The sequence below is a fragment of the Cervus elaphus genome, chromosome 5 (genome assembly GCF_910594005.1).
Source record: "Cervus elaphus chromosome 5, mCerEla1.1, whole genome shotgun sequence".
Lineage (NCBI taxonomy): Eukaryota > Metazoa > Chordata > Mammalia > Artiodactyla > Cervidae > Cervus > Cervus elaphus.
In genome coordinates, this window is record NC_057819.1 from 62,997,247 (window position 1) to 63,024,602 (window position 27,356).

The 27,356-nt window shown below is 40.0% G+C and overlaps 1 protein-coding gene across 8 annotated transcripts in view; it reads right to left on the bottom strand.

Annotated features, from left to right (window-relative positions):
• SH3D19 (SH3 domain containing 19) overlaps nt 1–27,356 on the bottom strand; it is a 196,659-nt gene that overhangs the window by 59,484 nt on the left and 109,819 nt on the right. For all 8 annotated transcript variants that reach the window (XM_043902595.1, XM_043902594.1, XM_043902592.1 and 5 more), the window contains exon 3: nt 3,917–3,957. In XM_043902595.1, coding sequence (XP_043758530.1) covers nt 3,917–3,957 — 41 coding nt within the window. The remainder of the gene's footprint in view (nt 1–3,916; nt 3,958–27,356) is intronic.

Genomic DNA, 27,356 nt, shown 5'->3' on the forward strand with positions numbered 1-27,356 from the left:
GAATACACAGAACTGTACAAGAAAGATCTTAATGATCAGGGTAAGCACAATAGTGTGGTCACTCCTTAGGCTGGATATCCTGAAGTGTGAAGTCAAGTGGGCCTTAGGAAGCATTACTATGAACAAAGCTAGTGGAGGTGATGGAATTCCAGCTGAGCTACTGAAAATCCAAAAAGATGATGCTGTTAAAGTGCTGCACGCAATATGTCAGCAAATTTGCCAAACTCAGCAGAGGCCACAAGACTGGAAAAGGTCAGTTTTATTTCAATTCCAAAGGAGGGCAATGCCAAAGAATGTTAAAACTACTGTGCAACTGTGCTCATTTCACATTCAAGCAAGGTTTCAACATTATGTGAACTTAGAACTTCCAGATGTACAAGCTGGGTTTCAAAGAGGCAGAGGAACCAGAGAACAAACTGTCAACAGTCATTGGATCATGGAGAAAGCAAGAGAGTTCCAGAAAAATGCCTACTTCTATTTCATTGACTATGCTAAAGCCTTTGACTATGTGGATCACAGCAAACTGTGGAAAATTCTTAAAGAGATGGGAGGGTCAGACCACTTTACCTGCCTTCTGAGAAACCTGTATGCAGGTCAAGAAGCAACAGACAGAACTGAATATGGAACAACTGGTTCAAAATGGAGAAAGGAATATGTCAAGGCTGTATATTATCACTCTGCTTATTTAACTTATATGCAGAGTACATCATGTGAAATGCCAGGATGAATCAATCACAAGCTGGAATCATGACTGCTGGGAGAAGTATCAACAACTTCAGATATGCAGATAATACCACTCTAATGGCAGAAAGCGAAGAAGAGCTAAAGAGCCTCTTGATGAGGGTGAATGAGGAGAGTGAAAAAGCTGGTTTAAAATTCAGCATTTAAAAAATTAAGAACATGGCATTCAGTCCCATCATTTCTTGGCAAATAGAAGAGGAAAAAGTAGAAGCAGTGGCAGATTTTATTTTCTTGGGCTCCAGATGGTGACTCCAGCCATGAAATAAAAGACATTTGTTCCTTGGAAGAAAAGCTAAGACAAACCTTTTAAAAAGCAGAGACATCACTTTGCTGACAAGTGTTCGTATGGTAAAGCTACGGTTTTTCCAGTGGTCATGTATGGATGTGAGAGAGCTGAACCATAAAGAAGGCTGATTGCTGAAGAACTGATGCTTTTGAACTGTGGTGCTAGAGAAGACTCTGAAGAGTCCCTTCAACTGCAAGGAGATCAAACCAGTCAGTCCTAAAGGAAATCAACCCTGAATATTCTTTGGATGGACTGATGCTGAAGCTGAAGCTGCAATACTTTGGCCACCTCGTGTGAAGAGTTGTCTCATTGGAAATGACCCTGATGCTGGGAAAGGAGAAGAGGGCAACAGAGGATGAGATGGTTAGATAGTATCACCAAATCAATGGACATGAATTAGCAAGCTCAGGGAGATACTGGAGGACAGAGGATCTTGGCGTGCTGCCGTCGACAGGGGTCACAAAGAGTCGGACATGACTCAGTAACTGAACAGCAACAAAGACAAAATTTGCTTCCGCCTTTTTCTTATACAATGCACAAAAAGGGGAAATGGAGAGGGAATGGCACAGTTATCTTTCATTCTATTTTATATGGCAGCACCCAAGGATCTGCTTGGCCTTCTCGCCTAAACATCAAAGATAATTATAACCAACACATAGTTCTTTAGTGTACACAAAGCGTGTGCTACATTAAATGACAAGTGGGTCATTATTTTTTATAACAGACATCTTAAAGCAGGCGTTTCCCTCTGTTTTACCTCTCCCTCCTTCCCTCTCCCTGGGGCCCTGCTTCATCTCTTCCTCTCCTCCCTTCTCGACAGTGTGGTCTCCCCACTGACTCTTTCCTCGGGGCCTACAAACATCTCCAGGCTTCTTTCTAAACAATCTATATGTGTGCACAGATCTCTCTGCTTGACCCTCCATCCTTCTCCTCCTCTTTCTACCCAGTTCATGAAAGTGTAGCCTATCCAGCTGCCCCCACTTCCCACGCTCCACTCACTGTTGAAATGAAGGGCGGCTTCCAGCTTCACACTCTCCCAGGCCTGTCTCCTCAGAGGTCACTCAGCGCCACACACACCCTAGTCTCACCTCCTGTCACCTCGCCTGCTGCAGCAGGAAGCGCTGTTTGCGGCTTTCACTCATTCGCTTTGAAAACCTCTCCTCCCCTGGCCACTAACATCCAGGTGTCTCTGAGTTTGTCTATTACTGTATCCTTCTTTTTCAGCTTTTTTTGGCCCCCTCCTCCTCAGCCGACCTCTCCTAAGCCTTGCATGGTACAGAGGCCTCAGGGTAAGCAAGATCCATCCTGGAGGATCTATAGGAAATCAGGTATGGATTACAAATCCCCCCAAAAAGAGGTCTTGAAATCCAACAGGGAGGCAAGGTAAGAAGTCAGAGAACAAGGGCAGGAGTTGGTAGACGAGACTCCTATGAGAGGAGGTCAATCTCTCTGGCTCTAGAGAACCTTAAAGGCACGGCTTGATCTCAGACACCAATGTTTCATAAGACTCTGTCTTTTTCACCTTCTCTGTTTCTTGGTTTTTTATTTCACTTTTTCTCCCACCTTCTCTATTGATTGTCAGCACTACCTTCCTAAATATTGAGCTACTTCCAGGGTTTTGCTTACACACATATAACCTTAATTATCCCAAATTATACCTTTAGCAAGAAACTTTTACCAAATTTCAAAATCCTACTTTTCTTTCTAGATTCCTTTCCTGCCCCATCTCCCCCACTTTCCCCAAGGGCTCTAAGGCATGTACAGCTATTATAAATTTTTCATTTCATATATGAATTCCCACCAGTATCCATTGTGGCATTCCCACACCTTTATAATTCATGACCATCATCAAAAAATTAAATATGGGAAATGTGAAATACTTTTCCGCGTTGTCGCCTGACAAAGTGTTCACTGCAATGGTTCAAATGCATGCTCTTCACACCTGTGGGTATCCTGAGTTCATACTAAATATTATGTTATGTTTTTAAAAACAGGATACTTCTCCTCAGGGTGGTGACCTCAGCTCAAATAATGCAAAGAACATTTAATATCCCTTTCTTATCTTTATTTTTTAAAAAATAACAGTTAATTCAGGTGGTGCAGTGGTAAAGAATCCACCTGCCAATGCAGGAGACACAAGAGACGTGGGTTCGATCCCTGGGTCAGGGAGATTCCCTGGAGAAGGAAATGGCAACCCACCTCAGTATTCTTGCCTGGGAAATCCCATGGACAGAGGAGCCTGGCAGGCCACAGTTCATGGGATCTCAAAGAGTTGGACAAGACTGAGTGACTGAGCACCCACCATCCATGTTCTATTTGGAAAAGGGATGTTTGCAAAGCCTTTTATTAAAAAGAATTTTGAACTCTTGTACCAACAGCAAATTTTAAAGCTTTAACCAAGAAGTAAAGTCAGGAAGTATGAATGCACCATTTTAGAGAGAGTTCTGTTACAGTACTTCTATCATGTATGTGGAAGTGTAAGTTTAACTCCATAAGCATTTATAGAGTTAAATAAAAATAGTGTGGAAGTAAATCAGCAAAAAAGTACAGGATTTGATATTTTTGAAACCCATCAGATGTTTCTACCTATGGAAAATAGTTACAATTTATATTAGATCATTAAAATTGACTAGATAATACATTTGTTAAAAACAGGTGCATTCTCTAAAAGAAAAATACTGTTCTCAGGAACTGGTTTATAAATAAATGAAAGTTGAAAATAATCTTGAAAACCTAGCTGCTTGTCTGAAATGGTTTATTACTCCTTAGGAGAAGCTACTCTTGTCAGATTCTTTGTAAGATTCATCAAATACAATCATTTGCTGGAAATTTAAATCATCGTTTAAAATTATTTCAGAGGAAAATACAGAGCAGGAAAAATAAACTTACATCTCTTGATTACTGCTCTAATTGATGACAAGGGTCCTTGGCTAGAAAAAGAAAGAAAGAAAAGTTATTACACATTCATTCATTAATCTTTTTAAAACAGAATTATTTATAATGCCAGATCATTTCCGGGATGCAAATAGCTGCAAGCAGCCAGTTGGATATATTAGTTACTGGACTATCATATTTATAAAACACAAATTAAAAAACTTTAAAAATTGCCTTTGAGGGACTTCCTTGGCAGTGCAGTGGTTAAGAATCTGCACTTCTACTGCAGGGGGCTCTATCCCTGGTCGAGTAACTAAGATCCTGCATACCTTGCAATGCAACCAAAAAAAAAAAAAATTGCCTCTGCTATTTAAGATGCTTTATGAGAATTGAGGAGGCTGGTAGAAGTAAAATTTTGCCTTAAAACTGGTTTTTTTTTAAATTTTTAAAAATAATTTTATTTGCTTTCATTTTTGGCTTCGTCGGGTCTTCGCTGTGGTGCACAGGCTTCTCACGGCGGCGGCTTCTCTCGTTGCAGAGCATGGGCTCTAGGTGTGCTTCAGTGGTTGCAGCACACGGACTCAGTACTCAGGGCACATGGCTTCAGTTGGGCTGCTCTGCGGGATGTGGAATCTTCCTGCACGAGGGCTCGAGCCTGTGTTCCTGCACGGGCAGGTGGATTCTTCTCCACTGTGCTACCATGGAAGCCCTTAAGACTGTTTTCATAGCTTCTGCATACTGAATCTTCCAGTAAAATTCTGGACACAGCTTAAAGTAAGGTAGTAATTACATGGTGCCTAAAAGAATTTTGAGCTGCTATATCTCTTTTGTGTTTTGACATTAGAATTCTTGTCTTCTACATCACATCAAACTAGATCATTTTTATAGTCATTTGCCTTGGTGGCTCGGATGGTAAAGAATCTGCCTACAATGTAGAAGACCTGGGTTTGATCCCTGGGTCAAGGAGATCCCCTGGAGAAGTAAATAGCTACCCACCCCAGTATTCTTGCCTGGACAATTCCATGGACAGAGGAGCCTGGAGGGCTACAGTCCACTGGGTCGCAGTCAGACACGACTGAGTGACTGACCCTTTCACATCTACTTTTTTTATTGACCTAAAGACCAACAGCATTTCTTCCTAAGATTAGAATTACAAATATCACTGCCTAAAAAGAAAAGTCTTCTGCTTGCTCTGGGTTTTGTTCAGTAGCTGGTTGGTCCTGGCTGCCCCTGACTATGTGACCTTGGCTGAGTCACAGAAACCTTGTGAGCCTCATCTTACTGGCCAAAACTATCTAACTGCAAAGGGTAATACTATTAACACAAGTTTGTAAGGTTGCTTACTTGTTTCTTGTCTTTATTCAAACCAGCTGGATTAATTGTCTTTAGAATCATTTAGAAAAAATATACAACCATGAAATTTTAATGATATGATTTAGGAAAAAATACTTGTTTAAAAATTCCTTTTTTTTTTTGAATGCTTTTTAAAAAATTTATACTTATTTTCCAGTTTGTGCTCTTTTAAAGTTTATGCCTAGAGTAATCTATATAAATCCCCTTGCTAGGTAGATACGGAGAAGGAAATGGCAACCCACTCCAGTACTCTTGCCTGGAAAATCCCATGGATGGAGGAGCCTGGTAGGCTACACTCCATGGGGTCTCGAACAGTCCAACACAACTGAGCGACTTCACTTTCATTTTTCACTTTCATGCATCGCACAAGAAAATGGCAACCCACTCCAGTGTTCTTGCCTGGAGAATCTCAGGGACGGAGGAGCCTGGCTGCCGTCTATGGGGTCGCACAGAGTTGGATATGACTGAAGCGACTTAGCAGCAGCAGCAGGTAGATAAGATAAAACTTCAAGAATATACAATGTGGGAAGGGAGGCAGGAGTGGGGATCGGGATGGGGAACACATGTAAATCCATGACTGATTCATGTCAATGTGTGGCAAAAACCACTACAATATTGTAAAATAATTAGCCTCCAACTAATAAAAATAAATGAAAAAAATGAATATACAATGATATATCAGCTCAGTTTATGGGAGGAATAATTTTAAGCATATACTATTATACCAGAGAAGAAGACAAAAAAAAAACCCAAAACTCCAGGAGGTCTCCAATATCATGATGGTAGGACTGTAATTAAAAGTATAGTATTTTCAGCAATATTTATTTTTTTTAAAAAAAGGTTCTTGAAGGCTTTCTGTAAAAAACTACTTGAAAAAAGATTAATAAATGGTGACATAAAAGTGGTATTAATAACAGCACTAAAATACAAGCAGGTTGACTGAAGTTTTGAGAAGAAACTTCTTGGTGTAAAACTGGAGAGACTGCATGTTAACATCGTGTTGACTTAGATACAGCAATTAAAAGGATCAGAATCAGTACTTAGAAGCAGGGCCAAAAAAGGCAAAGTTTCATCTATGTGTCCAGGCAGGGTTTAATGGATATAATCGAATGTCTACATGTAGTAATCTCCTTATTTAATACCACTGATTTTACAGGATGTTATAACACTTTGTTATCTATGTGAAGGAGAAAGGCATATTGACTGGGGTGGAACATGGTAGGGGGTGTTATGGTTAAACTGTTCTTCCCCCCACCGCCCAACCAAAAAATATGTTGAATTCTTAATCCCTGGTACCTCAGAGAGTGACCTTATTTGGGAATAAGGTCAGTACAGATGTCATTACTATAGTCAAGATGAGGTCATCCTAGAGTGGGGAGGGCCCCTGATTCCAGTGTAACTGGTGTCCTTACAGGCAGGCCCTGTGAAGACAGAGGCACACAGGGAAAGTGCTGCGCGACGCGGAGGCAGGGAGATGGGAGGCAGCTGCCCGCTGAGGAGCGCGGAAGACACTGCATGCCCCCAGAAGCTAGGGAGAGGCAAGGGAGGACTCCCCTGTGGCTCTCAGGGGAAGAACGCCCTCGACAGGCTGGATTTCAGTCTTCTAGACTCCAGAACTGTGAGACAACACACTTCTGCTGTTGTAAGTCACCCAGTTTGCTAGGGCAGCCTCTAGAGTGCTGAGCGGGAGTGATAATTCACGGAGCTGTATCCTTTGTGTATTTTTCTGTACATTAACACTTAAATAAAAATTTGTGTCAGGAATTCCCTGGTGGTCCAGTCCTTCAGACTGCGCTTTTACTAGCAAGGTGAGGGTTCAATCCCTGCTTGGCAACTAAGATCCCACAAGCTGTTGTGAGGGTGGGGGTGGCCACTGGAAACTTTGTTACAAAATTGAATTTTGACTGAGATGAATTTAGGTTCTACAGTTCTCAAGACTTGCAGCATCATGTTTAGGCTAGATCTAGAAACCAACCAATATCTTATATCTGGTTTAAAGTTCTGCTTTGGTGGTTGACAGGTTTTGTGGAAGAGAGAATAAAAAAGAAGGCCTGTGGTCAAATGCAGGTCTATGGGAAGCAGTTTTGGGAGATGCTGCAGTAGCCTCCAGGCTGTGCAGTGCATACAATACAATTTCTGTACCTCAAATGTAGCTGTGGTTGAAAAGTCCGTGGTTTTGCAGATGCCCCTGTATCTCCACCTTTATGCAGAGTCCAGGCTACAGGTGAAGGTACCACTCCACAGTCTTAGAAGAAGACCTTATGGGAATCCTGCTCAGCACAGTTCAGGCTCCTGTCCCAGCGGGGGACACCCAGGCAGGACAGCCACCACGGGGACGGAGGTGTGGTCACCTGACCTCTGACTAAAGAAGCGGGCAGCAGGAACTGTTGTGGATCCAACTGCCCACATTCACTTCCAGCGCCTCTGCTTGCCAGCTGGTGCAACTTTGTGCACATTAAGTTCCTTAGCTTCTCTAAGGAACCTTATTTCCTCACATATAAAAGCACAGGTAACTCAACTTCCTCACAAGGTTGCTGTGAAGAATAAGAGGGAGAAACCATTAAAGCAGGAGACTCCAGCCTCCAGGATCTAATGTCTGATGATCTGAGGTGGAGTTGATGTAATAATAATGGAAATAAGGTGTGCAATAAGTGTACTATGCTAGAATAACCCCCAAACCACCCCACCCCAGCCTCACCCTCCCTGGATCCATGGAAGAACTGTCTTCCACAAAACTGGCTACTGGTGCCAGAAAGGTTGGGGACTGCTGTATGGAAGCATTTGATGCAATGCCTGGAACGAAGTGTGTGTTCATTAAACACAAGTCACTATGAGCATGATTTGTTTGTTCATAATCTTTGGGGGCATCACAAAACATCTGACAACACATATAAACCTTGACAAGTTCTCACTTTGGTGTCTGATAGCCTACAGAGAGTAGGCCTAACAGTTTACGTTAAGAGATTTTTTTTCCTCGAGGCTTACTTTGCTCTCCTCTGATTTCTGCTGTTCAGACAGAACCTGAGCCCAGACCGACTCGTCCACGACAAAACACAGGACTGCAGAAGTGCATCTTCACCCCATTTTAATGTTATAAGCCTGTGTCCTGGCCCCTGGCAGAGCTGACCCAGATCTTTCGCCGCCTGCTCTTCAAGCACTGCTGCCCTATAACCAGGAATCCTTGCTCTCAGTGCAGCGGATAACCCAGTCCAGAGCATGAGAATCATGGAATCTTCTAGAGGAAAATGAAGGGTTGGGGAAATGGCTTTTGGATCCTGAGGAGGAGAACCAAAAGTTTGGGTCAAGAGAGAACTGTCTCAGGCCTGATTGCTGCTGTGGATTTCTCTTCCTCCAGGACTCTGGGGTCCCCTTCCATCTTTTCTTCCCACTTGCCCCCAGAAGCCCCTCTGGGCCTGTGCTGTAGGATCACTGTCTCCCGCTGCTTTTGCACAGAATCTTGCTTAGTGTTTAAGAAGATGCTTTTAAGAAAGAAAACTGCATTTTAAAAATGAGTTTCTCAGCATAATGAAATGAAATTCCAGTAATGAATATAATGATGAGAATAGCTTATTATTATGTGTGCCAAACATAACTTTGAAAATGAGGGGGAAATAGGCTTAGAGGTTAGGGCTTCAGTCACACAGCTGGAAAGTGACAGAAAGTGAAAGTCGCTTAGTCGTGTCCAGCTGTTTGCAACTCTTTGCATGGACTATCCAGTCCTTGGAATTCTCCAGGCCAGAATACTGGAGTGGGTAGCCTTTCCCTTCTCCAGCGGACCTTCCCAACCCAGGAATTGAACCGGGGTCTCCTGCATTGCAGGCAGATTCTTTACCAGCTGAGCTGTCAGAGAAGCCCCAATATGAGGGAAAGTGACAGAAGCAGATGTGAATTCACTGCAGTCTGATTATAGACCAAACGTCTCTAATTCAGGCTAGGGTGGGTGGATAAAAGTTTCTGAATATTCCACAAAGTTCAATATGTAGGCAAATTACTTATAGGTATAAAGCCTGCCCCCCCAGATTTCATACAGATTCTGTAGATACAGGAAAGAACAAAATAAAAGTTGCTAAGTATGACGTTGTAATGTTGTCAACAACAACAAACACAATGGTCATTCTTAATCTCATCTAAGAAAACCCAACCTCTCCTTATTTTGGGTCACATTTTATTTATTAATAAAACAGTAAAACAGATTCTAAAAAATATTTACACAACCTTCAAAGTAACAGTTTGTTCCTAGGTTTAAATCCATCCTTCTCCCCCTTACTTTGCTAAGGAAAAAATCGTTTCTGCAAATCCAGGAGCTGCTGGATTCGGTTTGGTAAACAAATGAGAATGATGCCTGCAGGTGCCCGACGTCATCACCACACGGGTTTTTGGAGCTCCTGTCTTCAGAGGGAACTGAAAATACCTCTAAAAATGCATTCTTTATAAAAATCCTCAATACATGTCATTTGCATATTATTAAAGTACCAGTCAATAAAGACATCAACTTAACAAGGAGTTGAGTTAATGTGATCCAGAGGTACAGCCCTCTTGTCAACTTGGCAAAGCTGCCAGTGGATGTAAACTTTATCTCATGGTAACATCTTCTCTGAAGGCTCTCAACATTTGGACGGATTCATCTCCACCTCCCCATAGAAAGGTTTAACCAGATTGGTGTGATTTTTTCAGGTTGAAAGAGGCATTCTGTCCCATCCATTCGCTCATACATCCAATATTTATTACATGTATAACATGTATCAGGCACCAGACATGCCTTGAAAGCACAGACTCTGACCTTGGTGAGAAAGACAAATATCAGAGGTGCTTTTCTATTCATAGTATACAGGGGTAGGCACAAAGCGCTATGAATGCAGAGAAGGTATACATCGCTCAATTGCGGCGTTTAACATAGGACATGTATCTTGACTGAGCCTGAAGAATGTGAGAAGGAAAGCAGGAGTGAAGAGACAGCTGAGCATGATCTAAGCACAGCATATGAAGAAACCACGGTAAGAGAGAAAGATTTGGAACGCAGATGCCATGCTGAAGGATGTGGGAACATGCCAGAGGGAATTGTCGATGCTGGCATGACCAGTCAGGTTAAACACTAAGGATCCACGGTCAGGGATGTGACAGCAAATTGTTTCAAAAAACAAGTAGGAATTTGTTTGGGACATCTCCCTAGAATAAACATTGTTGACCGTAGCTAGTCTGTATGCACCAGCCATGATGTTTATGGCATGTCTGACTTTTTAAGAGTTCATGAATAAATCCTGGAATGCTGGTATTATATGTCTTGAATTGTGGAAAGATCTACATTTTTATGGATGATAAGATTGACATGTTAATATTTTTTTTGACATGTTAATATTTTAAAAGATAAGTAATGAGTAGATATAGGAAAAAGAAGATAAAAATGAGCAAGACTAGATTTCTGAAAGGGCCAGAAAGACACTGGGGTAGTCTAGGATGTCTTATTCAAAAGTATGTTTATTAATTTATTAAGCTCTAGCTATGTACCTGGCATTCTGCCACAAACTGGGGACACCAATGTTGATAATACATAATCTCTTCCCTCAAGAAATATGCAGTCTTTTTGGCAAGATCAACAAATGAAACATAAAAACAGAATGTGACCAAAAAAATGTTATGTGAGGTATTATGGGGGCTGAGAGGAGGGGTGTGTAAATCACCCTGGGAGCTGTGAGGAAGACACAGAGCTGAGGCCTGAACAGAACCAGGGCAAGTTTTCTCGTCTTTGGAACTACTGACGTTTGTTAAAGATGTGGGGTGCAGGGGGGGCTACCCTGTGTGTAACAGAAGGCTTAGCAGCATTCCTGACCTATACCCATTAGATGCTAAAAACATGCTCCCCTACCCCCAACACTTGTGACAACCCAAAATATCTCTGTTGTTGTTCAGCCACCCAGTTGTGTCTGACTCTTTGTGACCCCATGGACTGCAGCATGCCAGGCCTTCCCTTCACAGATCACTGCTTTGCCATGGCGAAGGGGCTTGCATAACTCAGTGAAGCTATAAGCCATGTATGAGCCTTGGGTGTAGGGCCACCCAAGACAAAGTGTTCACTGCAATGGTTCAAATGCATGCTCTTCACACCTGTTGGTATCCTAAATTCATACTAAATATTATAAGTTATGTTTTTAAAGATAGAAAAATTACCCTCAGTTGAACTAGTAAGCCAATGACAACAAAATAGAGTAATGGTATTTATATGGATGGGAAAGAAGTTGGCTTTGCCATTTCCAGTTGCCAAGTTGATGGCGGCAGCAGGGGGATCAACTGGGGGTGGGAGTGGAGGCTCAATCTGAGGGAACAGGACAAAGGCAGCGATTAGAAGAGAAGAAAGAAGAGAAATTTCTAGCACCAAGAGCAGCCTTTGAAAAGTGGTACTTTCACCATGTCAGGTGAAAAAATTAGTCTTACTAAGAAGGAACGTAAGAAGTCAGTCATTCTATGAACATAACCTTTTTAAGTCAGGTGTTTATAAACCAAGTCAGGTGTTTATGTGCACTGCTTTTTTTTATGATATTAATTTCAGGACTACAATAAACCTTCACTTGCTGTACTGCAGGAAAAAAATCATTATATATACTTTTATAAGCAGATCATTGGGCCAACCCATATTTTTCTCTTAAAACAGAAAGTAATAGTGTTATAGAATAACAAAAATACCTGTGCTTTCATCTTTTGTATGCACCACTCAAATTTTTATCACCCTACATTACCTGCTAGATTAAAACAATATCATGTAATGGGGAAATAAAGTACGAGTTAGTAAATAACATTTACCGCTAAGACAAATATAAAGCTATGATGCCATTTTAAGTGTCTAAGTTAATATCATGATCACAATATGTAGGGCCAAATCTGATAAACTGTGGGGAATGGAAAAAAATAAGTGTAGTTACCTGAAACTAATGAAAACAAATTATGTTTTAGCTTTAAAACTTTGATTAGCTTCCATAAAGTTTGGGTATGGCAAGGAGAATGAATTCCTTCTTCAGACTTAGAAAATAAAGATTAGTAAAGAAAAACAATTGAGATCTAATTAGAATGGCTTTTACTAAAGTTAAAAGCTATAACAAAACTACAAAATACTTCTATTATTAATAATACTGTGAAAGCTTTACAAAAAGTTATATGAGTCCTGAGTTCATTAATTTTTTCATCACATTGACAGCTCAACTATAATCACTGAGATCTATAACATAACATTGCTATATCAGGTTATTTTTCTATTGAGTCTTTTTAAAGAAAAGAAAATCATTTGTACAAACCTTTATTTATATACTTGGTTTCATGACAAAAAAAGTTAATACATATTTGAATGAGTTTAATTAATATACTTTACCTATTATAAAATGTGTAAAATGGGTTCTATTGACAGTGTAGCTATGAGCATGAACAACAAACAGGTAGAGAGAAAGCAAACAGGATGCATGATATACCTCTCAGGGCACCATGACTGTAGTGGGAAAAGGAGAGTCTGGAGCCAGCCAGAGGCCTGCTTTCCTATTTGTGTGCATGCTTAGTTGCCCAGTTGTGTCTGACTCTTTGCAACCCCATGGACTGTAGCCTGCCAGGCTCCTCTGTCCATGGAATTTTCCAGGCAAGAATACTGGAGTGGGTAGAGCTCAGCCTATGTACTCACTTACTAGAATTATTTCTTATCTGTAACACGTGGATACTAATGCCCATCTTTTGGCTTGTTACTAAAACTGAATGACCAAAAAAAAAAAAAAATACAGTACAGTGCTTGGCACATCTGGGGCTTCCCTACTGGTTCGATGGTTAAGAATCCAGCTTCCGGTGCAGGGCATGTGGTCCCTGGTGTGGGAACTAAGATCCCACATGCTGCAGGGCAACTAAGCGCACAGGCCACAATTACAGAAGTCTGAGCACTGCAATGAAGAGCCCACACAGCCGAAAAGAAAAAAAAGCAGGTTCTATTTTTCTACCCTATTTCCCAGTACACAAGTTTCTGGAGTCCATAATTATACCAAGCTGAAATTTTTTGGAGATACCCTGCCAACACCAGTTGAGCTGCCCAGTAGTTATCACAAGTCTACCTTATAAATTCAAATAATTGACCATTCACATTTCAGTTGCAATTATTATTCACAACTTACAACCATTCTGAGCTTCACAATGCACGCTTCTCATGTACCTAATCTCTTTTGAAGCTGAAGCAATAATAAAGCCGAGAGAACAAAGCAGATCTACAGGCGTTCTTGAGCACTGTATTTTCCCCACTGAGAACACATCCCTGCTCCTTTAGGTCATCCTTCCCACGATGTTTTTCACCAAATGGGCATGGTGATCAGTGGCTCTGCAGTTTCATATTTCTTTAGCTTTATTAAAGTGCTCAAAGATCCTAAAAGAGGCTTTTAACTCTACTATTAATAGCTAAAGTACATTTATAATTAGAATATGTTGCCCCATCCTTTCCAATGCTTTTTTCTTTTTTTTCCCCACACATGCATGTCTTGATTTCCTAATTACACTGTAAACTTCTCAAGGAGAGTACCCGAGGATCTTCCACTTCTTTTTACAGTATAGCTTGGTGGGAGTCACAGGCTCACTGAACTACTGAGAACTCAGTCCTACTCACAGAGAGAAACACAATAGCATGAATAGCACAGGTGATCCCACCTACAATCAACCTAATAAGCAAATCCCCAGAAATAATTTCACTGCTGGCTTTGTTCTGCTTGTTTGTTACATCTTGTTGTATGCACTTCTTGCCAAAAGTGTCTGGGTCTGATGCTTAAAAATAGGAATTTTTCATACAAAATGTCACCTTGATAAGCATCTGGTGTTCAGTGAAGAACAGAACTCTCTCCTAACAGTAGATGGAAAACTCTCTTATTAAGAGATGGTATCCATCATGGCACCTAATTTGGCAACAAATAATGTACTTTAAGTGTCAATTAATGGAATTTTAGCAGTAATTCTGCCTATTCACAGGTTTTTACCATATGCTATCTTTAGAACCTGTCTTTTTATAAGTCAAGCCTCTGGTAATTCCCAACCAATAAGCAGCGCATCACTGGTGTGCTGCTAAACTTCAAATCATGACCCATACACAATAGTACACAGTGATGTTAATCAGATGCAACCTCGAGTTATGTTACTTGATGCAGAGCATGTACAACTTGCCCCGAGAAGAGGAACAGGCATAATGTCAAGTCAGCACCTAAGAAAGGTGGCATTTACCGCAACATGTAAGAACAGGATCTTCAGCACGATCTTAAGATGTTAATACAAAAAGGTTGCAAACTTTGAGTTTGATGTATAAATGTGTTCAATAAACATCTTTTGAATGAACCAAGGAAACAATAACCAGAATAAATCTTTTCTGCTTTATGTCTTTCTTCTATAGTCAACCTGAAGTGATCTATAGAACAAGTTTACATAGAAAACCTGGGCTTCCCTGGTAGCTCAGTGGGTAAAGAATCTGCCTGCAATGCAGGAGACCCTGGTTTGGCTCCGGGTTGGGAAGATCCTTTGGAGAAGGGATAGGCTACCCACTCCAGTATTCTTGGGCTTTCCTGGTGGCTCAGGTATTAAAGAATCCACTTGCAATGAGGGAGACCTGGATTCGATCCCTGGGTTGGGAAGATCCCCTGGAGAAGGGAAAGGCTACCCACTCCAGTATTCTGGCCTGTCCATGTATAGAATGTATAGAATTTCATGACCCCATTCTATATAGTCCATGGGGTCGCAAAGAGTCAGATGCAACTGAGCAACTTTCACTTTCATGTAGAAAACCTAGAAAGACAAAAAGGGCTAAAATTTACTTTTCCCTTTCCTGGATATATAGCAATACAGGAGGATTAATTTTTATGATTAGAAGTTATTTGTTGGTAAAAGTATGAAATTCCAGAGAAACATCTACTTCTGCTTCATTGACTATGCTAAAGCCTTTGACAGTGTGGATCACAACAAACTGTGGAAAATTCTTAAAGAGGTGGGAGTACCAGACCGCCATACCGGTCTCTTGAGAAACCATGTGGGTCAAGAAGCAACAGCTAGAACCAGACATGGAACAACTGACTGTTCAAAATTGAGAGGAGTGTGCAACAAGGCTGCATGTTGTCAGCCTGCTTATTTAACCTCTATGCAGAGTGCATCATGGGAAAGCCAGGCTGGATGAATCATAAACTGGACTCAAGACTGCTGGGGAAAACATCAACAACCTCACATATATAGATGACACCACTCTAATGGCAGAAAGTGAAGAGGAATTAAAGGGCCTCTTGATGAGGGTGACATAGGAGAGTGAAAAGGCTGGCTTAGAACTCAACATTTAATAAATTAAGATCATGGCATTCAGTCCCATCATTTCATGGCGAGAGGGAGGTGGGAGGGGGGATCGGGATTGGGAATACATGTAAATCCATGGCTGATTCATATCAATGTATGACAAAACCCACTGGAAAAAAAAATAAATTAAAAAAAAAAAAAAAAAAAAGAAACCTAAAAAAAAAATAAATAAATAAAATTAAAAAAAAAAAAAGAAAGGGAAAAAGTGGAAGCAGTGACAGATTTTATTTTCTTGGATTCCAAAATCACTGCATTCAGTGACTGCAACCATGAAATTAAAAGATGCTTGCCCTTTGAAGAAAAGCCATGGAAAACTTAGCATATTAAAAAGCAGAGATATCACTTTGCTGAAAAAAGTCTGTGTAGTCAAAGCTATGATTTTTCCAGTAGTCATGTATGGATGAGATGGACCATACTCATACTTATGAGTTGGACCATAAAGAAGGCTGAGTGCCAAAGAACTGATGTTTTTGAACTGTGGTGTTGGAGAAGACTCTTGAGAGTATCTTGGACGGAGATCAAACCAGTCAATCCTAAAGGAAATCAACCCTGAATATGCATTGGAAGACCTGATGCTGAAACTGAAACTCCAATACTTTGGCTACATGATGCGAAGAGCCAACTCTTTGGAAAAGACCCTGATGCTGGGAAAGATTGAAGGCAAAAGAATAGGGCAGCAGAGGATGAGGCGGTTAGATAGCATCACTGATTCAATGGACATGAATTTGAGCAAACTCCAGGAGATAGTGGAAGACAGAGGAGCCTGATATGCTGCAGTCCATGGGGTCTCAAAGTGTTTGCTACGATGTAGCAACTGAACAACAACAAAAGCATGAAAAGATCACAACATTCTAAAAAAGTGTCCATGATATGCCAGGACAGAGTGAGGGATAATAAAATACGGAACATGTGGCAGTTTCAGCTTGAAGCACTGCAAACATCCAGAGACAGATTTTGCAAACTTTTGTCCTATTAGCTGACGATGTCTATATTCTGACCAAAAGACAGGTATGTACCCAGTTACAAAGAGAACAATTTTAATTTTCAACTAAGAACTTTAATGCTTATTTTAACCCCAGGTATTATGCTAGATACCAAAAAATATCTATGACTAGGACATGGTCCCTGGTTGTAAGATGCTCATGGTCTAGTCAAAAGCCTGTGGACTGAAGCTCACAATATGTACTTCTGTTTTTCCTAAAATAAAGTCTTTCATAGACTGGGTACCTTTATTAGAGGTATTCTGTTGCATTATTTCCTCTACTAGTCTATAAATTCCTTCCCAGGCAATGTACATATTGGAAAGATGTTACATATAAACCTTAAATTAAAAAAAATTAAGACAACTTTTAAAGTACTTTTGGCATGTTCAGATTCCATGCCATAAAATATTTCAGATCATAAGTAAAGAACAAGTCTCCTAGAGACTAGTGACTAATGGCAGTTCTTGTTCTTCAAGCTTTTTTTAATTTGCTTGAAGTAACACATAATGTCACTTTAGAAACCAGATAGTCTTAGAAACTTATAATACAAAATGAGAGTCCCTTGCCCATGTCCCCTCCAGAATTTTCTCCAGAATCCTAGTGTCTTCGAGCTCCACTGGCACCACAGAGAGGCCTGTTGTGACCTCTGCTGTTTTCCCTTGGAGGCCCCCGGACTCCCTGTATCTTTGCAGCCTCTCTGCATCCCCCCATCCCCCCCGCCGTGCCCAGGGTACCCGGGACCCAGCCAGCCTGGAGACATGCTCTTCATCTTTGGGAAAGTGTGCTGTGTTTTCTCTTTGACAAGTTTCCTCTACTGTTTGTCTTCCTGGAAAACTTACTAGTCGATATTTAGCTTTCTGAATTCATCCTTCAATTCTCTTTTTTCCTTGCCTGCCTGTGTGACTCATGCAATTCTGCCCTATGTAACAATGACTTTTAAAGAATTTAAAGAAAAGTTCTTTGTAAAAAAGAAAAAACAAAAAAAGAAAATCCACACTCTTCCCTAAAATCCATCATCCTGGTTTAAAAAATTATATGCAGCAGAGCTTCTACTAGAAAAGATCGCCATTTCCTTTTGGATACTTCCTTAATGGATATTCAGGGGAAACCTGGGATAAACTCCTAGGACAGACACAAGACTGGCAGGGGTCTCCACCTGGCAAGAGAAATTAGGACACAGGAAGTGTGGTGGAAATCCAGAGTCACCTGGTCACACCACAGAAGGGAAAATTAAAGGCAGATGTTTCCTAGATCACAGACCGTACACTGAGTCCTAAGGTCTACCTAATAAGAAGCAAACACAAAGGAACAACCCGCTACTCAGGGATGAAAAAAACGTACAGGGAGCAAAGAGAAGGAGGAAGTCTCTCCTAACTGATTAATTTATCACCCACCTAGAAAAATCTGCATTTGGTATAAGTTTTTTTTTTAATGATGGTTCTCATGAGACCATATAATCTTTTCTTTTCTCTTGGTCCCGTTATGCAAAAAGATGGAAGACGGTTGGGATGCAGAAAGAGAATGATGTAGAATGATGCTGCCCCCTCCACTGCCTCTATAAACTCAGAGGCGTACCTGGTAACATTATGTGACGTGTCAGTTCGGAGACAAGCTCTTTTCTAATACTTCTGGTTATAGCTTTTAGTTACCTTTTTTCTTCCTTAGTGTATGAACAAATCTAGCATTTAAAAAAATAACCTGAGATTGACTCTATTCAAAGGAATATATATGTAGATAAGTAAGTGAGAGTATCTGATTAATAGATTATTTGAATTTTAGGTCATATAAAGGATATAGGAGGACAAGGCAGGAAGGATGGGAGGAGGAAAAGAGGATTTAGACTCTATCCATAACCTGATAAATCTATCTCAGTAAAAGTGAGTGGATTCATTTTCAGTGGGGGTACAATTAGTATAGACCATATTTTTGGCTCTAACCTTGACATTCCAGACACTTTGAATAATTCACGACTGAAACCTAGAAAACATAATGGCATAGCATGGAGGCTTAGTGTCTCCTGATGATGCAGCAATCAAAATCAGCACCCAGACTGAAAAGTTCCAGAAGCAGCTGATGTCTGTTCTGGGCCAGCAACAAGATGTGTGCCAAAGGGATGTGTGTAGGCATATGAGTATCTGAGAAGATGCATCAATCTCAGCATGTGGTGGCTTTCAAATGAAACCAAACTGATCTCAATTAACCAGGAAAATATTCTTTTGTAAAAAATAAAATGTTACTACTATCAATAAAAGCATATGAAAAATCAATGGGTTTAGTAGAAGGCAGCAGGGAAAGAAAAAAGGTGAGAAACATGAGTTTGCGTTTCTCCATTCTTTATGGTATGAAGGAAAAACCGCCACAAGGGATGATAGTTTGCTGTTTTTCATTGCAAAAACAAACACATATGATAAGCATCTGTAACTGATCAAAATATTAATTGATGCTTCCAACAAGATAAAAAGAAATTAGGTCAGTTTGAAACCCTGTCTTTAAAAACTTACAAAGGTAGGGACTTCCCTGGTGGTCCAGAATCCACCTTCCCATGCCAGGACTCGGGTTTGATTCCTGGTGGGGAAACTAAGATCCCACATGCCATGGGGCAATTACGCCAGTAAGCCTCAATAAGAGACATCCATGCACTGCAACCAGAGAGGCTGGGGCGCACACACCACAACAGAGACCCACCAAAGGTATTACTTCTAACAACGTTAGCTCCATTTTTTATTTGAAATAGGCAGATAATTTTGAAAGGCTAGGTTTAAATGTTATTCATAAAAAGGTGTAATTATTTGTTAGAAGACACTACAAGATTTTTTCGAGGCCATTAACTTTTTAAAAATCTCTTTTAAAAGTAAACGTTGCAGCCATCCATTTCTTAGCTTCATCATCTCTTAATCAAAGGTTTTAGATTGGCTAAATTCTTCCATTAGAATTTCCTTCAGAATTACATTTCTATCTTTTTACCAAATCGCAGTGATGTCTAAGTCAGAATAAAATAGGTTTAACCAAAGGTGGAGGAAATAATAATGAAGCAATGAACATACAGAACAGAAAAACCTAATCAATGTAATTTCAAATATTAAAAGCCTAAAAGGCTTTTATTTTGCTAATAAAAACAAATACAGTAAGAAATCATTTAATCAAGTACTTAGCAAGTTGGCAGTTCTCAGGGTTCCTGCTAAAGCTTACAACTTTGACTAAGAATGTAAAAGAGAACAGAGACAGCTGAGCTCATTCTAACAACTGGCGGATTTGTTTTCCTCTGGGAATTAAAACAGCCCTTCAATAGCAAGTAGGGAGGAAAACTTTTACTGCAAATATTCAACAAGTTTTCCATTATGTAAGGAGTGCAAGCAAGACACTTACCAGTTATAACTCTTTTTTACAAATCCACTGGAAATCTTTTTCATTGGAAAACAAGAACATATTTGGCAACCAAAAGACTTTTTTTTTTTTCCAGCCAAAAGACTTTAAAGGCATTTAAAATGATGACTACCAGGAGTTATATGAAATTACCTAATAGGTATACTAAACTTTGGGCTTCCCAGGTGGCTCAGTGGTAAAGAATCCACCTGCCAACGCAGGAGACGAGAGAGATGCATGCTCGATTCCTGGGTCTGCAAGATCCCCAAGTAGGAAATGGCAACCCACTCCAGTATTCCTTCCTGGAAAATTCCATGGACAAAGGAGCCTGGTGGGCTACAGTCCATGGGGTCACAAAGAGTGGGACACGACTGAGCAAGCACATATGAAGACTGTAGACCACGAGCACAACTGCCCTCAAAGTATTAATAGCAGTTCTACAGGACATTTAAAAAGATTCACAGAGTAAATCTATTTATAAGCATTAGAAAAAAAGCAGAAAGAAGGGAAGCAAGAAGATACAGAAGAGAACACAGGAGAGAATAGGTCCAGCTGTACCGTGGATGAGCAGAACTCCAGAGTTCTCAAGGGAAGGACTCTGCCTGAAGCCTAAGGCAACCCACAGGGGCACCATACTTAGCTCCAACTACCTGCTACAACGGAGACTTATGCTGCTGCTTTCACACTATTTTCCTCTTCCCAACCACACTGGAGAGGAGAGGCACTGCATTCAGCCATTCTCACTGAGTCTCACCAGCTATACCAATGAAATGGCCGAAAGTGCAGTCTGTGGCAAAGCAACAGCATGTGACCAATACAAAATTAAATGGATCCCCAAACTGAATATTCAATGTGACCCCAATCTTGTTTTTTAAATCTTACCTAAAAAGTCATATATATACATATATATGTATACATTATATATATATATATATACTTATATAATTTATATGAGTATATTTTATATTTATACAAGAAAAATGAGAACGAATCTACCCAGTGGTGTGGTGGAACCAGCTTATACTGGCTCCTGAAAATAGACAATTAAATTTTCAGAAATTTTGCAGGCCAGTTTTTAAAACATAGCTACTATTTAAAATTATATAAACATTTAAATCATACAAACTTACAATTAAACAAATCACATAAAAAAGGTAAACTTGGGTTGCCCAAAAAGTTAACCTGGATGAACTTTTTGGTCAGCCTAATAAATACTCAAAACTTATAATTTCTTAATTATTTTATTACATTTTATCATTATCTATGCTCTTGAGATGATTTATTCCTATGATTTCTGAATGGTGAAAATACTGTATAATGATGTACTACTGTGCAATTTTTCCCAATTCATCATCACTGAGGTCATGATGGCCAACAAAACACTGGCAAACCAGGGTTCACTTTATTGTTTTACTGATTGTCTAGACATAAGAAAGTGACTGAGAAAATGTTAATAATGTAGATTCAACATAAAAACAAGTTTGTAGCTGTTACATTAGGAATATCACAAAAATTTGAGGAAATAGTCTTCCAGGATTTGAAAACTATTATATGAATCAGCAAGAAGTTGCTCAAGTCATTGACAAAATCTGACCTAAGTTTTGGTTATTTCACTTTCATCTTACTCATTAATATAAACAAAGGTATCAACCAATATTCATATGAAATTATACTTAACTGGTTGTTAAACATGTATAAGCACATCACTGCATATGATTTATCTACCTATATCTCTGTATTTTCCAAGTTTTATATAATGAACACTATTACTTCTGCAATTTGTAAGTTATTTTTTAAGAAAGATTCATTATGGCAAAAACCAAAAAAGTGATTGGTTCATATCAAATTTATGGCTTTTTTTAAAAAGACTTTTTAAATGTGAATCATTTTTTTTACAGTCTTTATTGAATTTGTTACAATATTGTGTTTGTTTTATGTTGTGGTTTTTTGGTCACAAGGCATGTGAGATCTTAGCTACCTGACCAGGAATCTAACCCACATCCCCTGCACTGAACTTAACCACCGGACCACCAGGGAAATCCCAAATTCATGACTTTTTATTAATAAAAATTACATTCAAATCATTAGATCATCAATAACTCTATGGAAACAGCAGGCTAAGGTCAAATCTAAATGCCATTAGCAGGATAAAAATCCCCCAGAATCCTAGTATGAGTAGCAGCATGCATACAACTTCAAAACAGGTTTCAAAAAGAAAACAACCTATATATTTTAAAAACTTCTATGGATCTAGTGTAAAACTTTTCAAAAATAGTTAATAAACACACAAAAATCCCCTGCATCCCTATGAGACTACAGAAAGAGAGATTAAGGAAACAATTCCATTCACCATTGCAACAAAAAGAATAAAATACTTAGGAATAAATCTACCTAAAGAAACAAAAGACCTATATATAGAAAACTATAAAACACTGATGAAAGAAATCAAAGATGACAGAAATAGATGGAGAAATATACCATGTTCATGGATTGGAAGAATCAGTATAGTGAAAATGAGTATACTAGGCAAAGCAATCCATAGATTCAATGCAATCCCAATCAGGCTACCAATGGTAGTTTTCAGAGAAGTAGAACAAATAATTTCACAATTTGTACGGAAATACAAAAAACCTCGAATAGCCAAAGCAATCTTGAGAAAGAAGAATGGAACTGGAGGAATCAAACCTGCATGACTTCAGACTATACTACAAAGCTACAGTCATCAAGACAGTATGTCACTGGCACAAAGACAGAAATATAGATCAATGGAACAAAATAGAAAGCCCAGAGATAAATCCACACACCTATGTACACCTTATCTTTGACAAAGGAGGCAAGGAAATACAACGGAGAAAAGACAATCTCTTTAACAAGTGGTGCTAGGAAAACTGGTCAATGAATGAAACTAGAACACTTTCTAACACCATACACAAAAATAAACTCAAAATGGATTAAAGATCTAAATGTATGACCACAAACTATAAAACTTCTAGAGGAAAACATACGCAAAACACTCTCTGACATAAATCACAGGAGGATCCTCTATGACCCACCTCCCAGAGCAATTGGAAATAAAAGCAAAAATAAACAAATGGGACCTAATTAAACTTAGGAAGGAAACTATAAGCAAGGTGAAAAGACAGCCTTCAGAATGGGAGAAAATGATCGCAAACGAAGCAACAGACAAAGAATTAATCTCAAAAATAAACAAGCAGCTCATGTAGCTCAATTCCAGAAAAATAAACAACCCAATCAAAAAATGGACCAAAGAACTAAACAGACATTTCTCCAAAGAAGACATACAGATGGCTAACAAACACATGAAAAGATGCTCAACATCACTCATTATCAGACAAATGCAAATCAAAACCACAATGAGGTACCATTACACGCCAGTCAGAATGGCTGCTATCAAAAAGTCTACAATAAATGCTAGAGAGGGTGCAGAGAAAAGGCAACCCTCTTACACTGTTGGTGGGAATGCAAACTAGTACAGCCGCTATGGAGAACAGTGTGGAGATTCCTTAAAAAATTGGAAATAGAACTCCCATACGACCCAGCAATCCCACTGCTGGGCATACACAACAAGGAAACCAGAATTGAAAGAGACACGTGTACCCCAATGTTCATTGCAGCACTGTTTACAATCGCCAGGACATGGAAGCAACCTAGATGTCCATCAGCAGATGAATGGACAAGACAGTTGTGGTACATATACGCAATGGAGTATTACTCAGCTGTTAAAAAGAATGCATTTGAATCAGTTCTAATGAGGTGGATGAAACTGGAGCCTATTATACAGAGTGAAGTAAGTCAGAAAGAAAAACACCAATACAGTATACTAACGCATATATATGGAATTTAGAAAGATGGTAACGATTACCCTACATGTGAGACAGCAAAAGAGACACAGATGTAAAGAACAGACTGTTGGGCTCTGTGGGAGAGGACGAGGGTGGGATGATTTGAGAGAATAGCATTGAAACATGTATATTACCATATGTGAAACAGATCACCAGTCCAGGTTTGATGCATGAGACAGGGCTCTCAGGGCCAGTGCACTGGGATGACCCTGAGGGATGGGATGGGGAGGGAGGTGGGAGGGGGGTTCAGGATGGTGGACACATGACTGATTCATATGAATGTATGGCAAAAACCACTACAATATTATAAAGTAATTAGACTCCAACTAAAATAAATTAATTTACACACAAAAAAATAGTTAATAGTCAAATTATTATATAGGCTTCCCTAGTAGCTCAGCTGGTAAAGAATCCACTGCAATGCAGGAGACCCCGGTTCAATTCCTGGGTTGGGAAGATCTGCTGGAGAAGGGATAGGCTACCCTCAGTATTCTTGGGCTTCCCTGGTGTCTCAGCTGGTAAAGAATCCACCCACAATGCAGGACACCTGGGTTCCATCCCTGGGTTGGGAAGATCCCCTGGAGAAGGGACTGGCTACTTCTGGCCTGGAGAATTCCATGGACTGTATATTCATGGGGTCACAAAGAATTGGACACGACTGAGCAACTTTCACTTTCATATACTTTCAATCAAATTAAATTATCATAAACACTTAGAATTTAAAAATCATTAATGTGGGACTTCCTTGGTGGCCCAGTGGTTAAGAATCCACCTTGCAATGTAGGGGATGCACATTTGATCCCTGAGCGGGGAACTAAGATCCCACATGCCACAGACCAACTAAGCTCACAAGCTGCAACTACTGAGCCTGTGCACTACAAGTAGAGAATCCATGGGTCACAAGGGAAGAAGATCCTGAGTGCTGCAACTAAGACCAATGCAGTCAAATAAAAAAATATTAAAAAATAAGAGTAAAAAAGAATGTATATATTATTTCCTTAGCGTATTCTACATTCAGAGATTCTCCTAGGTGCTAGGGACAAGAGTAAAAATGATGAGCTCTGGCACTCAAAGAGCTTATATAAGTGGAGAAGATACATAAGTAAACAGGCAAGCTCTTTTAGAAAAATTTAATCAGGCAATTTTAATACATATTAGGGGGTGTGGGAAAACCTAAGGAATCTTTAGAAAAATAACATCACAAATATAAAACAAGTCATGACAGTCAATTCAAATGAACAGAAGGGTGAAGTATAATCAAACTTTAAAAAAATCATAAATTGGATTGCAAGTGGCAAGACTGTGAAGATATGAACAGTAAAGTTCACCTCCTTGCAGCAGCCAAAGTCAGAGATACTCCTCAAATTCTCAGCTAGTTCAGGGCTGGTGTTTCCACAACAGGTTTGGCCATCCTAACCCAAATTTCTAGTGGCACCCAAGACCATCCTGCTCACCTGCCACCAATGCCTATGTTACCTTAAGAATACCAATAGGTACGACAATTGTTCCCTGGGCCGTGGCTCTTCCTGTTACAAGAATTCCTAACAACAGAAATCAACTGAAATGAATGTGTGGATGGACAGATGGATGGATAGGCAGGTGGGTGGACAGACAGGCAGATGGATGGGTAGATAGAATTGTTGTTTTCTTAAGACCCTTACTTGCAAAAAAGAAGATACATTATTTACTAATTCCCACTCCCTGTATCGGAGAAGGCAATGGCACCCCACTCCAGTACTCTTGCCTGGAAAATCCCACGGATGGAGGAGCCTGGTGGGTTGCTGTCTATGGGGTCACACAGACTCGGACACATCTGAAGCAACTTAGCAACTCCCTGTATGTCCTCTTTATTTAGGTAGCAAATATCACTCCTGTTTTATTGATGGAGCAGTGAAGAGAGGAAAGCTTCCAAACACCCGAAGCTGGTGTGATAATGCCACACATTTTGCTTCCAGACAAACACTGTTAAACCTGGGGCCATGGTTTTCCTGGGAGAGACGTACAGCTGTTGCAGTCTGAGTTGAACCCAGTCAGATGACATTTTAAGATTTTTCCTGGAATTTCAAGAAAAGAAGAAAGAAGGAAATGGAGACAAAAGAGGAAAGAAACATAACTACAAAGGGCGAGGTTTGGATCTAAGACATTTCCAAGTTCCTCTCCTAATCCCACCTCATTCCCACAGGCCACAGCCCTGATAGCAAGGCCCTGAGAAAGACAGGACGGGGTTCCTCTGACAGGAACCCACAGTAGCAGCAAAGGTTCCCTTAGCATTGCCACCAGCACTTCTACGAGAGTCAGCTGATGTGGGACTATCCTTGGTGGTGGGGCAGCAGGGCTACGGGATGATTTTAGCAGCCTGAGAAAACAGCAATGTGTACAGACAATCAACACACAAGTACACATCAGAAAGGTTATTTTCTTTTAAACATGGGTTATTTACTTCTGCAGGTATCCTCAAAAGGGAATACATTTCTTGAGATCCTGAGATTTCCAGTTATTTGTAGTTCATTTGCAAGTATCTCTTCTCAAATCAGAAAACACTGATCATCTGTCATGTTACCAAACCTAGAGACGGAAAGATGAATAGCTGCCTTCAGGTGGTGAGCCAGACTTATAAACACATAATTATGAACTATAATACAGGGTAGTCCGTGCTCTAGACAGAAGTATGCCCAAGTAATTAGGACCCAGTCTTTAGTTGGTCCTGTGGTATCAAATGTTTCAAAGAGTAACTTTAAGCCCCATTTTAAACATAGAGATTATACTTATATTCCCCCTTTAACTCTAACATTTCCTTAGATATGTTTGTTTTCAAACTAGGACTCTGTATAAGAATAGTGATCTTTCTCTTATTCAAGTAATTCAGGCTTGATCATTTTATCCTAGATTATCTGGTAAAGCAGAATAAAAGCTGCTTACTATGCTAACACTGAATTGCTGTAACTTGTTTTGTCACAGTAGTTTTATATGTATTTGGGGGCAAGATTTTTTTTAAAAATAAAATTAAAAATTTTGTAAACAGTCTTTTTTTAAATTTATAGAAAAGTTGTGAAGATTAGTAGTTATCACATACCCCACACCAGCTGCCCCCATTATTTACATCTTACATTAATCGCTATGGTTATCACATGACGTAAGCGCTTTTCTTGCTGCGCTCGGTTACACGGCTGTGCACACGCTCTCTCCAGCTGCAGTGAGTGGGGGCTCCTCTCCAGCTGCGATGCTCGGGCTTCTCACTGTGGCTGCTTCTCCTGCCCCGAGCACGGCATCTAGGGCGAGCAGGCTCAGGAGTTGTGGCTCATGGGCTTAGCTGCCCCACGGCACGTGGAATCTTCCTGGACCAGGGATAGAGCCCGTGTCTCTTGCACTGCAGGGTAGATTCTTAACCACTGGACCACCAGGAAGTCTTGTGTTTTTAAACACTCTGATTATGCAAACTCTGCTTTTCATGTTTTATTTGTAAGAGATTGTAGGTGGTACTAGAAAAGATCCCCTACAAGAATTAGTGTAGTGCTGTCAAAACCCAAATATTTTTTTCTCAAGGTGAGGTCCTGTCCAGAA